Below are 15,765 nucleotides of genomic sequence, written 5' to 3'. Positions count from 1 at the left end.
TTATATGTGAATCAGTGCATCGTTACAAGTACTAGAAAGTGAGAGAAAATGCGAATCCGAATCATCTGAACCAAATCAGTGGTGAAATGATTCAATGATTTGAATCGTTTGAATCGACTCATTCAGTGACAACAAACTAGAACAAACACAAACAATGTTTTCATGAAAGTGTAATCTATTAAATGTTATGCACAAATAATTGAATGCCAAAAATAAATAATAAATGCCCAATATCTATTTTAGTCAGGACATTTCCCGTTAACTATTACTCTGACCACTGTATCAAAGAGTATAGAATACCAAGAGGCGAAACTCTGATGCTTTTTTGGTAACAGCCACTAGGTGGCGCTTCAGTTGCGCGGACCACAGCACAGAAGCAGTGGAAACCATTCATTATACATTTGAGGCAGCATTTTATTTTATGCAACTTTACACATTTACTGTTACTATTATAGGTCTGAAATATATATTGTATTTATACATTATATTGTACGGTTTAAACCCAAGGAACAGACTACAAACATGATCTTACAGAACATGATGCATTGCTGTCTGTCATAACTGAATAATTAAATGATTTTGGAGATTTTGGAGTTTTTAGTCATGCTTTAACGGACATTAATATAAGTCAATACTGAAAAAACAGTTTACTGTGAAGCTGTTATATTCCTGTTATATATTTATTGTCAAACTGGGCGCCGCTGTTGCAATGGAACGTTCTATTGACTTTCACTTCTTTGACTGTAGTGAGCACATAGAGATTTATTTTGCATTTATTTTAGAGAATAATTTACTTTCTGTTATTTATTCTAAACAAAATTGTCCAAAGACACAGAAAAACCCCTCCTGAATCAACTGAGATCCACGTGACACACTATTATAAAGATGGTGTTTATTAAAGAGGAGAGTGAAGACATGAAGATTGAAGAAACATTCAGAGTCAAACAAGAAGAAACTGAGGAACAAATGAAGATGGATTTTATTAAAAAGGAGAGTGAAGACACAAAGATTGAAGAAGCATTTAGAGTCAAACATGAAGATACTGAGGAACAAATAGGTTGGTTTCATTCTCAAAGCTGAACTCAATCATTTGATCCTTATTGAAATGTCCAGCTCTAAAAATAAATAAATGATATTTTTGAAGAATGTCTTATCAGTGTTGTAATAAATAGTTCTATTATAAGATTATACAATTGCTCTTTTTATCATTATCTCTTTGAATAATGGGAATAGGTTTTGTGATTACATTTAACTCAACCTTTAATAGTTTAGTGTGTATAGTTTAGTGTGTATAAGATCTAAATGTTGCTGGGTTTGATGTTTGCTTTGAGCAATTAAAAATGGTGTTAATTTGGATTTGTCTTTTTTGCATTAGACCTGATGACACTGAAAGAGGAGAGTCAAGAACTCAATGAAAAGGAAGATGATCTCCAGCATGAGAAACATGATTTAATGAATGGAGAAAAATCATATAGCTGCTCACATATTGAAACAAAAGCACAAAAGACAGCAAAAAGAAGTGTTTTTGTCTGCCAACAGTGTGGAAATACTTTCAACGGAAAGGATTACCTTAAAGTCCACATGAGAATCCACTCTGTAGGAAGACCTTACAGCTGCCAACAGTGTGGAAGAAGTTTTGCTAAAAGAGGAAGCCTTAATGTTCACATGAGAATCCACTCTGGAGAAAGACCTTTCAGCTGCCAACAGTGTGGAAGGAGTTTCACTCAAAAAGTCAAACTTCAAAACCACATGAGAATTCACACTGGAGAGAAGCCTTACGCATGCTCTCAATGTGAAAGAAGTTTTGCTCATAAACACAACCTTGATGACCACAGCAGAATTCACACTGGAGAAAAGCCTTACACCTGCAACCTATGCGGAAAGAGCTTCAATCTTAAATCAAACTTTAAAAAACACACAAACATTCACAGTGAAGAAAAGCCTTATACCTGCACACTATGTGGAAAGAGCTTCAAAAATAAATCAAACCTTAAAAAACACATGAACATTCACAGTGGAGAAAAAACATTCATATGTTCTCAATGTCCAATGAGTTTTATACAGAAATATTACCTTGATGCCCACATGAAAACTCATGCTGGAGAGAAACCTTTCACCTGTCAACAATGTGGAAAGAGTTTCACTCAAAAAAGAACACTTCGAACACACATGAAGACTCACTCTGGAGAAAAGCCTGATCAGAGATTTGACAGACATTGAGTAGCTCTTTAACATGTACACATTGTACACAATCACAGATTGATTAGACTTGAGTTTGTCATTTGATTAACTGATTAAAAAAAACTGCTAAATTCAAATATGCTTTTGTGCTTTGGCTGGTGCTGAGCCAGAGATGTAACAGATTGAAAATGTGCTTCCACTTGCTATACTTATTTTTCTCTCTCGCCCACATCTTGACGTATAGTGAACTGGTTCCTGTAGGGTCAATAGGTTACATTTACACTGCAGGCTAATGTGGCCCAATTCCTGTTTGTGACTAGGCATGGGCTGGTATAAGATTCTGACGGAATGATAACCTTGGATAAAAATATCACGGTATTGTAATTACTGCTCTACAATGTTATATTTAAATGTCTGGTAAAAAAAAAACTATATATATATATTTTTTAACTGAACACAGTATATTTTATTTTAGGAAACATATAGAACATTTTGTAACATGGAACATCAGGCAAAATAATTAAATTAATAAATGAATCTTCTTAATTAAATTACATTTCAGTCACTTGTGTGAGCCTAAGCCTGCAGCTCAACAATAATCAACAAAATAAAATTTTCAAAAACAAATCCTTCTTAATAGAAAAAATGCAGTCATTAATCAAAGCAAAAATATGACCATTAGTGACAGTTCCAAAAATAAACAAACACTCAAAGACACCTGAGAGCCAGCAAGTTTTTTTTTTTTTTTTATGTTAAAGGTGCACTGTGTAATATTTAAGATGATCTCTAGACAGAGGTGCAATAACTATGTTTTCAGGGGTGCATAAAGACCTTAATGAACCATTATGTTTTCATTAACTTAGAATTATCAGCTTACGAAAAAAAAAACACTGACACAATGATGAACAAGTAACAGTAATATTCACAATAACATAGTTTTATTGAATGATTAAGTAAATATAATTCCTTAAATTACGTTTTAAAAGAAATCTCACTATTCACTGCTGTCAAAAAAGGTGAGATTTTAATCCTGTATTGGTTTCCGTAGTTCTGTAAAGGGAGGGGTGAGCGGTGGACTGTTGCATTCACAACCTCGCCACTAGATGCCGCAACAATCTACACACTGCACCTTTAACATGGCAGAAGGCTTAAAAGCAAAGACGTGATTTAACTTTAACTTAATTGTTGTACTAATGCTCAATCACAGAAACGTAAGGTTAGTACATATAGTCTACTATTCCCCGCTCTGTGTTGTGGGGGTCACCTCCTTCGGCCATCCTGAACTTATATAGGCCTATGTCTCACTTCCTGCTTCCGGAACGCGGAGTCGGGTACTAGAACTTCCGGTCTTTGCTAGTAACGCTATAACGATAACAACAATGGCAGCCTCCACCCGCAGTTGTACTTGTAGTGTACCGGGTTGCTCTACATCAGGACGTAGACAACCATACCTCAGTTTCCACGCTTTCCCAAAGGACGAAACACTTCGCAAGTCTTGGGTGAGATTAATAAGGAGAGATGAGGGGCCTTCTTTTAATATTCTCCGGGGCAGCACTTTCGTTTGCAGTTTGCATTTCGACAAGGATAGCATCTACGTCTCGCAAAGTGGTCGGAAGAAACTTAAAATAAATACTACACCAACCCGGTTTCCCTGGAATAACTGGGGGGATGATCAGCCCCGTCGCCGGTCAGTTTATGACCGTGTTAACACTCGCCTAGGGGTAGCGGAGGGCGTTCAGGCTGGTGCTGAGTCTGTGGTGGAAGAGGACATGAGAGGGCCATCAGAAGGGTCAAAGAATATCACATCTGGGACAATACCATTCCTTTGACCCTTTCAGGCTCAGTGAATCAGCTGTGGGTAACTTGTTGCTTAATGTCTAACTATCAAGGCCCTTTAGATGTGCAGGGTGATGTCCCAGTGTAAAAGTGACATAAAAACCACATGAAAAATTATTATTTCTCAAATGTTTATTTAATGTTTAGCAATTCGTTTCCAGTTCTTTGTTAAAAAAATGAGCATACATTTTACATTGAAAGTAATGCATACACAGTGAAAGACAATGACATGGACTGTGTGTGTTTGTGAGAATGAATTCACATTCTGTTTCACCGTGACTGAGCAATTGTAAATACAAGAATTGTCACATAACTAAATACAAGAATTTCAAAAACTATTGAGTATTATTATTGAGTATATTATTATTATTATTGAGTATATTATTATAATTAAGTATTATTGATTTTGTTTGATATGCTGACCATTCTCCCCGTTCTACTTTTTTTTGCATTCCTTTACTTGGCATTCAGGAGGTAGGTGTCCATGTATGTGTTGAAGTAAAACAGATCAAGTTTATCCTTCATTGCAGTGATTAAGGATTCATCACGCCAAATTCTTTCAACTGTCAAGTCACTTTTTGTTGAGGTTATAAAATCACACCATAACAAACCAGTGATGGCCAACTGGCCTTGCACTTGGCAGTAATATTTGTGGGTTTTCTTTAGTTTGGCTTTACCATTCACACACTTAACATGCTTGACTTCTTCTATACTGTCTACATTTGGACATTTCGCCTCAGCTAAGCCAAAGGAGGGGGGGTTGCAGTGGGATCATACACCCTTGCATCGGGGCTAGCCCCAAGGTAAGGCGCATCAGGGTGAACAACGAAACCAGAAGGCAAGACATTGACATTACACAAGTCACTGTATTGATTTAAGACTTCTGGCTCGAGGTCGATACCCCTTTTCATAGCAGGAGTTTGCCGTACCCCCTTCATGATCCTCACTGCGAGAGCCTGTGCAGAGGACTCCCCTCTCAGAGTAAACACTTCACCAAATCTACTGGAAGTTAAACGGGGCTGCCGGACTTCCTTCCACATAGGATTTTCTGACTGCCCCCTTGTTTGCTCTTCAATTAAAATAGCCAATTCAGAGGTGACTTCTAAACTCTGCAAGTGGAAAAAGTGGAGGTAATTGGAAACACAATGTAGGTGACGTTCAAATGTATAGCCTAATAAGGGGAGTTGTGGGAATGAGGGGGCTTCTGGGTGCTTAATGATTTCTTTCGAAATTTCTGGGAGGCACTGGTAAGACAGAACAGAACCTTGAGGGACTGGCCCAAACTTAGAGTCCACTAGAGTTAGGTCGGCCAGGTCACATACAATCTTGCATATTCCTGGTTGAGGTCGAAGGTCTCGCAGTTCATCTCCAACAGACAACACCGCTGGGTCAGGAAGGGGTCCTACAAAGACAAGTAACAGGAACCATTAAGCATTCAATCTTTTACACATGTCAGTGTCAGTGTAAAATATCATACATAATATGTGACCCTGGACCACAAAACCAGTCTTAAGTCGCTGGGGTATATTTGTAGCAATAGCCAAAAATACATTGCATGGGTCAAAATTTTAGATTTTTCTTTTATGCCAAAAATCATTAAGAAATTAAGTAAAGTTCATGTTCCATGAAGATTTTTTGTAAAATTCCTACTGTAAACATATCAAAATGTAATTTTTGATTTGTAATATGCATTGTTACGAACCTAATTTGGACAACTTTAAAGGTGATTTTCTCAGTCTTTTTGATTTTTTTGCATCCTCATATTTCTGATTTCAAATAGCTGTATCTCGGCCAAATATTGTCCTATCCTAACAAACCATACATCAATGGAAAGCTTATTTATTGAGCTTTCATGCGATGTATAAATCTCAGTTTTGTCAAATTTAACCTTATGACTGGTTTTGTGGTCCAGGGTCACATATGCAGATTTTCATATTATGGTCATATTGTTATACCAGCAAGTTTGGAAGGGTATCTGCACCTCTGTGCGTGGTGTGTAAAAAAAACAAGACAGTCTACAAGTTCAACAGAAGAGACGCACACAGGCCCATTGTTATATCACCAAAGTGCATTCAAATAGCCGAAAAGACATGTGGCTATACAGTCCCCAATTACCTCCACATTTTTCAATTGCAGAGTTAAGAAGTCACCACTGAATTGGCTATTTTAATTGAAGAGCAAACAAGGGGGCAGTCAGAAAATCCTATGTGGAAGGAAGTCCGGCAGCCCCGTTTAACTTCCAGTAGATTTGGTGAAGTGTTTACTCGGAGAGGGGAGTCCTCTGCACAGGCTCTCGCAGTGAGGATCATGAAGGGGGTACAACATCCACTACACTCACGCAGGCATAGTTGTGGTTTTTATGTCCTATTGTACATGTTATGTGTAAATATACAGCACTTACCTGCGTAGGCTCGATAGAGTGTTGATTTGACACAACTGCGTCCAGGTGCCTTGGGTTTCCTCACCACAAGTTGGTCTGTGGGTTCCGGGTGAATCCCCTGGCACAAAACAACAAGGGAAAAATGTAGTTTCAGAGATTATTAATATTTCAGCACATAAGTCACATTGTAAGTATATGTGTATATATGTATATGTGTGTGTGTGTGTGTGTGTGTGTGTGTGTATATATATATATATATATATATATATATATGAATGTGTATATATATATATGTGTGTGTGTATATGTATATATGTGTGTGTATATATATATATATATATATATATATATATATACACACACACACACACACACACATATACATACACTTAATTCAGTGCTAGTCACATGTCTAAATATTAAAACTTCAAAAACTATTATTGAGTAGTCTATACAGAATGTTTGGCTAGACTTGAGGGATACACACAAACCTGTGTCCTAGGTTTGTGCCATGACTGAAGCTCACTGGTGCACGACAGAAGTGTTGGTACGCATTTCTCCCCTGTGAAGCTGTAGTGATGCGTCTGAAATAGAAGTGCCACCACATGATTGCATAATGCCTCTCCAGAAGCACATGAGCTGGAGCATCCATTTAACTGCACCGGTGTAACCGCACACAGCACAATCTAGACATGGAGAACATACTTCAGGTAAAGCTTGAATGTTCAAGCTACAGAGTAAAACATTTCACCTACTTGCTTTACACAAAGTAAATCATCTGACAACACAGTTAACATTTACCACATAAACATCAGTGGATTAAGGAACAAAATATGAAAACATAGAATCTGCAACAGCAGATAAGAAAACGAAATCTGCAACCGCAGACAAGAAACAGAACATTACAATCTGCAACAGCAGATCTGGACAGAGAGAAAGAGAGAGCATTCAAGAACTGTAACAAGAAACACTAATACACTCAATTTGCACCTGAACTTATGCAGGTCTGAAACCATGCTCTATTCAATTTGAGGTGGGCCTATTGTCTAAATCCCAAATGTGAATCTGGTAAATGTGGTCCGAAAGGTAGGCCTAAGTGTAACACAAGTGTGCACAAAAGACTACAAAAAGCAAGTTAAGCATGTAGTTGTGCATGGATAGAGCATGATAACAGCCTGGGCATCCTAGCACTGTAACCTGTAGGGTATGAGGCTCCTCGTTTTTCTTCATAGAACAGTAGCAGTTTGCCCGGACAGAGGGAAAGATTATCACACCATACAGCAACATCGCTGGGCATTGACAGCCAGCCATCTTTCCCCCCGAATAATTAATTCTCAACTAAGTTCACGTAACGTTAGTGACATGGAGCTTCTCTGACATGTTAGCGACATTTACATGTAAGTTACAGCTGCTAACGTTACCTAACTATGCTACCAATCTTGGGGCTCGTGAGTCAAGGTTTCGGAGCCACTGAGAAACTAAATATGTATTCCCACCAATGATTGTAAATAAAACAAAATTCGATTAATTAAAAATGATGTTTTATCTGACACATGTATTACACTTATCTCTACTATATAAATACACTTGACTTTGACATTCAAGCTAACGTTAACGAAAGTGAGTCAGCGGAATCCAAACACTTACCTCTGTAGTTGAAAATAAATTTCTCCCAGAAGAACTTGTATCCCTTCCTAAGTTTGGACGTTTTTACTTGCGAGTGTTCATTAACAATCCGAACCACGTCATCGTAGGTGACTTCAGGCAAGTTACGGAGAGACTTGGTCCAGCGGTATTTATCTGCCTCCGCCATTGTAAAGAGCTAACCGGAAGTGCCGTCACCCCACTCAGAGACGTTCTTCGATATTCAATTGTTGCGTGACATAGGCCTATTACTGCTGAGTCTCACTGACTGTGGATCACGTTCACAATCACAGACACACGCCAGAGCACTAACCGCTGGGGGAGGGGCTGCATTGTTTTCGCTGCAGGTACGCACACACACAACCTATTAGCGAGTCCTGCGCTTTCACACAGAAAATGCACATATCGTAAGAACGGTATAACTTTTTTTGTTTGCGGTTTTGAAACCGTGACTTTTTCAAACCGCGGTAAACCTTGAAACCGGTTATCATCCCATGCCTACATGCGACTCAGATCTGTTTTTATCATGACAGTGTGAACAACACAAACCGCATGGAATCTGATCTTTTCAATTTCTGATTTCTGCCAGTGGATATTGTGCGTATCCAACCTCTCGAACATGACTTTTACCTCCCCGAACATGGTTGGGCTAGCTTCAGAGTAGTTTGAGAAGCAATTGGGCAGATTTAAAATCTAGGAAATCCTATTTGTATCGTTCTTTTGCGCATACAGGCCAGTTCAGAACCATGATCTGTTCACACTGGAAAACTGATATTGGTCACATTCAAATCAACAGCTATGCAAAAAAATCTGAAATTGAGCACTAAGGGTTGCAGTGTGAACGTAGATGGACTGAAATTCAATTTCAATTCAATTCAATTCAATTCAATTCAATTTATTTATAAAGCACATTTAAAATCAACCTTAGTTTCCAAAGTGCTGCACAAACTTAAAAAAAAAAAAAAAGAATAAAAATATCTATATAAAAACACATAAAGTACATACCCTTTACACACAATCAAAAGCACAAGAGAAGAGATGCGTTTTTACCAAAGATTTAAATTCCGGCAATGAGGAAGCTGTTTTAATGGGTAATGGCAGATTGTTCCATAATTTAGGACCAATTACTGCAAAGGCTCTGTCACCCCTGCGCTGCAAGCGAGATCGTGGTATTCGCAAAATAAGACTGTCTTGGGATCTAAGCGACCTGACCGGATTGTAGGTGGTGAGTAAGTCGACGAGATAACTCGGGGCTAGGTTGTTTAGAGCTTTGTACACGAATAATAAGATTTTATAGTGAATTCGATAGCGTACTGGCAGCCAATGTAGGGGACGTAAAATAGGTGTAATATGATCTCGTTTGCGGCTACCAGTGAGTAGACGGGCAGCCGCATTTTGGACCATTTGAAGGCGAGAAATAGAAGAGAGAGGTAATCCAGCATACAGAGAATTATAGTAGTCGAGTCGAGTGAAAATGAAAGCGTGAATAATGGTTTCAAAACTTTTCCTACTCAAGAAAGGTTTAACTTTAGCTAATCGACGAATATGAAAGAAACCGGTACTAACTATTGTGTTCACTTGCTTTTCTAGTGTGAGACTACTGTCCAGGTGAAATCCAAGATTTTTGACATCTGATGTAAGAAAGGGAGTAAGTGCGCCAAGATTAACAGAATCGCCAGTTAAATTTTTATTTGGCCCAAATTGAATGATTTGGGTTTTCTCGTCATTAAGCAGCATAAAGTTATTCGTAAGCCACATTTTGATTTCTTGCAAACAGGCTTCTAATCTTTTGTACGCTAAGTTGTCGTTGCGTTTTATTGGTATGTAGAGTTGTGTGTCATCTGCATAACAATGATACGATATCCTAAACTTACTCATGATGGATCCCAGGGGCAACATATACAAAGAAAATAGCAATGGTGCTAAGATCGAACCCTGGAGCACACCACAAGTGAGCCGAGCCGACGAGGAAGAAAAAGTACCTAAGCTAACAGAGAAAGTTCTATTAGAAAGAAAAGATTGAAACCATTTTAAAACTGTGCCTGAAATGCCGATGGAGTGTTCAAGCCGGGATAAAAGGATCCTGTGATCAACAAAATCAAAGGCTGCACTCAAATCCAACAGTACTAATGCCATGGTATGACCTGCGTCTGTAGTCATTAGAATATCATTGAAGACTTTTAACAACGCAGACTCAGTACTGTGCAAGGTTTTAAAGCCGGACTGAAAGATATCAGAGATAGAATTATTTTGCAAATAATTTTGCAACTGGAGAAAAACAGCTTTTTCAAGAATTTTAGCTAGAAAAGGCAAATTGGAGATGGGTCGATAGTTTGCATAATTTGCTGCATCAAGTGAGGGCTTTTTGAGAAGTGGGGTCACAGTCGCAAGTTTAAAACAAGCTGGAACCGTCCCGGTAGACAGACTGTTATTAATAATGGATAAAATGTCAGAACCGACTGTATCAAAAATCTCTTTTAGAAAACGCGACGGAATAATGTCGTGCGGGGAGAAAGTAGGTTTCAATTTTAAAGTAATCTCTCTACATGTCTGAATGGAAATAGGTGCAAATTCGCTCCACTGTGAGCAGGAGTAAGAGGGATCGGAAACTAATTGTATCGTGGTAAATGATTTGGCTCGAGTAGTGCTGATTTTGTCAGAGAAAAAATTAAGAAACTTTTCACACTCAAAAGAGGAAGTAACAGAAAGATAGTTGACAGAGGGATATGATTAAAAGAGACCATGATTAAAAGAGACCATGATTAAAAGAGACCATATGATTAAAAATATATTAATATAAATAATCATTTTTGTTTTGTTATTCAAAAATCTTTCATATATTCTAGATTCATTACATAGAAAGTAAAACATTTTAAACATTATTTTTTTTTTTTTTAATTTTTATCATTAGAGATTACAGCTCATGAAAGTCAAAAACCCAGTATCTCAAAATATTAGTTAGGCATGTTGGCTGGCCAGTCAAGCACAGTAATATCATATTCAGCAAACAACTTGGAAGTGGTTTTGGCATTGTGGGCAGGTGCTAAAGTTCTACTGGAAAAGGAAATCAGCATCTCTATAATGCCTGTCAGCAGACGGAAGCACTGACTGTAGACTTGATAAAACACAATGGACCTACACCAGCAGACGTCATGGCCCCCAAAATCATTACTGACTTCAGAAACTTCTTGCCTCTCCAGTCTTCCTTTAGACTCTGGGATCATGATTTCAACAAGAAATGCAAAATGTACTTTTATCTGAAAAAAGGACTTTGGACCACTGAGCAACAGTCCAGTTGTTTCTCCTTAGCCCTGGTAAGATGTTTCAGAATTGGCTTGGTAGTCCTTCTAGACGTCTGGCGTGGTGACTTTTGATGCTCTGACTCCGGCTTCAGTCCACTCATAGTGAAACTCTCCCAAGTGTTTGTATTGTCTTTGCTTGACAGTATTCTTAAGCTGGCTGTCATCCCTGTTGCTTGTGCACCTTTTCCTACACAATTTCTTCCTTCCAGTCAACTTAGCATTTAATATGCTTTGATACAGCACTCTGTAAACAGCCACTCCTTTCAGTAATGACCTTCTGTGACTAACTCTCTTTGTGGAGGGTGTCAATGATTGTCTTCTGGACTATTGCAAAGTCAGCAGTCTTCCCCATTATTGTGGTTTCAAAACACAAGAGATACCTTGAATTTATACTGGAGGAATGGTAATTTAATGAAACTCAAATGTAAATATTCTAATATTTGGAGATATTGGTTTTTTGACTTTCATGAGCTGTAAGCTCTAATCATCAAAATGAAACCAAACATTTTGAAATGTTTTACTTTATATGTAGTGAATCTACAATTTATGAAAGTTTCAGTTTTTCAAATAAGTTACAAACAAAAAAAAATACTCTTTTAGGATATTCCAAGTTTTTGAGCAGGGTTTCCGCGGGGTCTTAAAAAGTCTAAAATTTAAAAATCAAAATTTTAGGCCTTAAAAAGTCTTAAATTCGCTGTTCTAGGTCTTAAATAATTTCACACAGGTCTTATTTTTCCGATGTCCATGTAACGCTACCTCTAATGCTCATTTAAATTCTCTTTTTGTTGTTTCCGTGGTGTTGTAGTTCTTTATTTCACTATTCCAAACATAATTTGCTGTATTTAAACTACAAATGAGACCAACATGCAATAGCCAATCAGCTTTCTGTTATTAGCGCGAGTCTCTCTCGGATTGTACCGCAGAAGTAAAATGGATTTAACTTTTTAGCTGTGGGGAAGTGCAAGTTTAGCGATACTTAGCTTGAAAAAAACTGAATATAGGGCTTGGCTAAGGCCAGTTGCTAACAACTAGATTTTTTTCTCCCTCTGTGGAAGTTACTGCGTCTTCAGAATCGCAGTAGCAGAATACAGGTCAAACTACCTTTTTCTGTATATAATGTTATCAATAATAATAATAAATATAGGTCGAGCTAGCTGACCACCTGTCACGGATTGGCCAGGTTCTTCCACCTCACACAAAGATCACTATCACCTGAGTATTAATCACCCGCACCTGCACGTCATCAATCAAGCCACCTTCATAAGCACCACACACACAGTCACCAGTGTCCGGGCTCGTTGCTGCGAAAGCGGACTAACTCTAGTCTCCTTCCTGGATTCTAGAGGTGATCTACAATACTTACCAGTGATTACTTACCTGTCTTGTCTTGCATTCCAGTCAGTCTGTCTCGTCAGTCAATCCCTGCTTCCAGTGTGTGTGTGTGCCATAAGCCAGCACCCAGTCTGCCTCCTCGACATTCTCCGACGATCGTTCCTGAAAAAGGGAAGAAAGACCCACGTTATCCATTCATCGCCATCCTCACCACCATCTACTATCTGGACAGTTAAACTTACCCGGTCCTGCACGCCATCTTCTTCATCTGCTCCGCTAAAAACTTTACCTGTTGTTTCACTCACCTGTTTGTCAGTCTGCTTCCCTAACAACACCAGCCTTCGAAATACTTTTAAAATGTTTTTTTTTTCTTGCCCGACCGAACAAACCGCCTGATTAAAACTGAAGTGACAAAAACAACTAGCGAAGCATCGAAAGGCAAGAAATATTCATATTTTAATACATTCAACGTAAACAGAAATTGATAATGGATAGTGTATTTCTGGTCTATTTGTGACATACTTTTAAACAAATGAATGTAACAGCACTCTAAAGAAACACACTGAGGTAAAAATTTAAAATGTATAGTTTATTTATAACATGATATAGTTCAGTAATATACCAAGTGAGCTTTTTGCTGAAAATTCTCACAATTACAAATGTTACATTAATTTTAGCTCAATAAAAAAGTAGTTAGTCAAGTAGATACTTACATATTAGACAATATGCAATATTAGCAGAAGCATTCTCCTAGCAACGTTTTGCTATAATTCAGCGTTTTGATCGAATCAGTTGAAATAACTCGCTCATGAAGTTACTTACCGCCACCTGCTGGTAGTTAGTGTGTTTAAAAGTATGCCTCCACACTAGAGGGTGACACGGGAGTGAATTTTCAAACCTCTCCCGTCCCACTCCCACAAAAAAATATCCTGTCCCATCCCAATCCCATAAAAAACTGGGGGAAAATCCCGTCCCGTCCCAATCCCAGAAGAATGACTCCCATTCCCTCCCACTCCCGTGCTGTTGTTTTTCTGTCAGTTACAGTAAAAAAAAATAAAAATAATACAGTACAGATCTACGGAGCCCCTTACGTCACCTGTAGAAGAAAAATAATTAATCCGTGGGGACGGTTTTGCAATTCGTTCCCTCAGTTTATAAACCGTACTCACGAATTCTTAAACTGTTCCCTCAGTTTAACAATTCGTGCCCACGGATTAACAAACCGTGCCCACGAATTTCCAATCCGTGCGCTCAGATTTTGTAAACCGTACCCTCGGATTTTGAATCCGTTCCCACAAATTCATAATCCGTGCGCACGCTTTCGCAATCCGTTCCCACAGTTTGTAAACTGCTCTCAATGATTTGTGGCCCCGCCCCCAAATTCAACCAGGACACCTGTTTAGGTGCCGGATGCATTGTATTGCGTTTATTAAACTTTATTTTCTCATAGTAGGCTATATGAGACTATGCAACACTGACAAAACAGAGTTTTTAGCTTTATTATATATTAATCACCAATAGATTAGCTGCTAAAACACCACACATGTGTTTTATCCTATTGGTTATTAATGTAAAATAAACGCTAAAAAGAAGAATGTTTTGTAAGTGCTGTTCATGGTAAATTAACGAAATAAATAATGTACAGGTTATGTTGTCATTACTTTGCTCTTAAACTAAATGCAGTGTGATATATTACATATTTAATAATTACATTAACAGTGAACAAGCATCTAACTGTGGGTGCAAAGCTTATCATAAAATCGCTGAAATGAGTCTACATGTTAAGAATGAATAGTACACAAACACATTTGGGCACTTATTTAGCCTATAAATTAAAATAATAATAATTACTATTTTAAGTATTATGACGTAAAAAGCTTATAGCCTACTACTGTTTCTCAGCTATTAAAATAGTTCAGTTTTGCATGAAATGACAAAGTGACTGTATTTCGTTTCGTTTTTTTAATAAGTTAATTTAGAAAAATGTTTGAAGCATTTTTTTGTTCGTTCAATATAAGTTTTTGTTTTTTAAAGTAATGACAAGGCGGCCAGCGGCAGAGAATGAGTTCATTTATAGCCTGTGTTTGATCAGTTTTGCCTTCTCAAATCATCACGACTTGCTGACAATTAATTCTATAGGCCAAGCATGAAACAATGTTAATTTCAACAATAAACTAATATAAATGTGTATATATTTACCGCCTGCATTTTATCCTATTGCCAATTAATTAATTAATTAATTGTTTTATTATTTCATTAAGTAATAATTTTCTAGATATAGGCCTACATGTAATTGTCTGTGAGGTATGTATTTGCTCCTGTTGAGATAAAAAGGGTATTATGATTGTTTTCTGTTCTGATGTTATTGTGATGCACATAAATAAAAGTAGACCTATTACAGTTCCAAATGATGTATTACTTTAACAGCTTACTTTCCACTCTCTGCACCAACAATTGCATATGTGCCTATATGTTATGTGCACATTTATATTATTTTAACGATGAAATTACATTGTTTTATACTTTAACTTTTTTGAGACTATATCTATATTTATTTTAGCCAAATCGGGATTATCTGAGAGGGCAAAATTGATCAAACACGATCAACTCACTGTCTGCCGCTGACCGCCTGATCGTTACTTAAAAAAATAAAAATAAAAACTTATTTTTAAAGAACAAAAAATGCTACAAACCTTTTTTCAAAATGAACTTAATAAAAAAATGAAACAAAATATAGTCACTTTGCCATGACATACAAAACGTCTCTAGGTTACGTATGTAACCCTAGTTCCCTGAGAAGGGAACGAGACACCGCGTCCCCTAGGGGTCGCTATTGGGGAACGCTGCAGCGTGACTCGTGTCTGAAGAATGCATATAAAAACTCCATGAAATGGCCGGCGACAGCGTATGACGTCACTGCAGCGCGCACGTCGCTGCTGGTGCGTCACTACCGGGCGACACAGTATAAAGAGTCGCCGAAGTAAACATACACCCGCTTCACTGTCTAAAGCTTCTCGTCCGAGGCATGGTAAGAAGCGTAGGGGACGCGGTGTCTCATTCCCTTCTCAGGGAACTAGGGTTACATACTTA

The 15,765-nt window shown here is 37.8% G+C and overlaps 1 protein-coding gene across 1 annotated transcript in view; it reads left to right on the top strand.

The window, feature by feature from the left end:
* The first annotated feature begins 479 nt into the window (after window positions 1–479).
* Window positions 480–15,765, top strand: part of LOC141334162 (uncharacterized) — a 181,307-nt gene continuing 166,021 nt past the window's right edge. Inside the window, exons 1-2 of the mRNA XM_073839293.1 lie at window positions 480–1,057; window positions 1,376–2,195. Coding sequence (XP_073695394.1) covers window positions 886–1,057; window positions 1,376–2,195 — 992 coding nt within the window. The 5' untranslated portion in view covers window positions 480–885. The remainder of the gene's footprint in view (window positions 1,058–1,375; window positions 2,196–15,765) is intronic.

The sequence above is a fragment of the Garra rufa genome, chromosome 4 (assembly GCF_049309525.1).
Source record: "Garra rufa chromosome 4, GarRuf1.0, whole genome shotgun sequence".
Taxonomy (NCBI): domain Eukaryota; kingdom Metazoa; phylum Chordata; class Actinopteri; order Cypriniformes; family Cyprinidae; genus Garra; species Garra rufa.
This window is presented reverse-complemented; position numbering and strand designations above follow the sequence as displayed.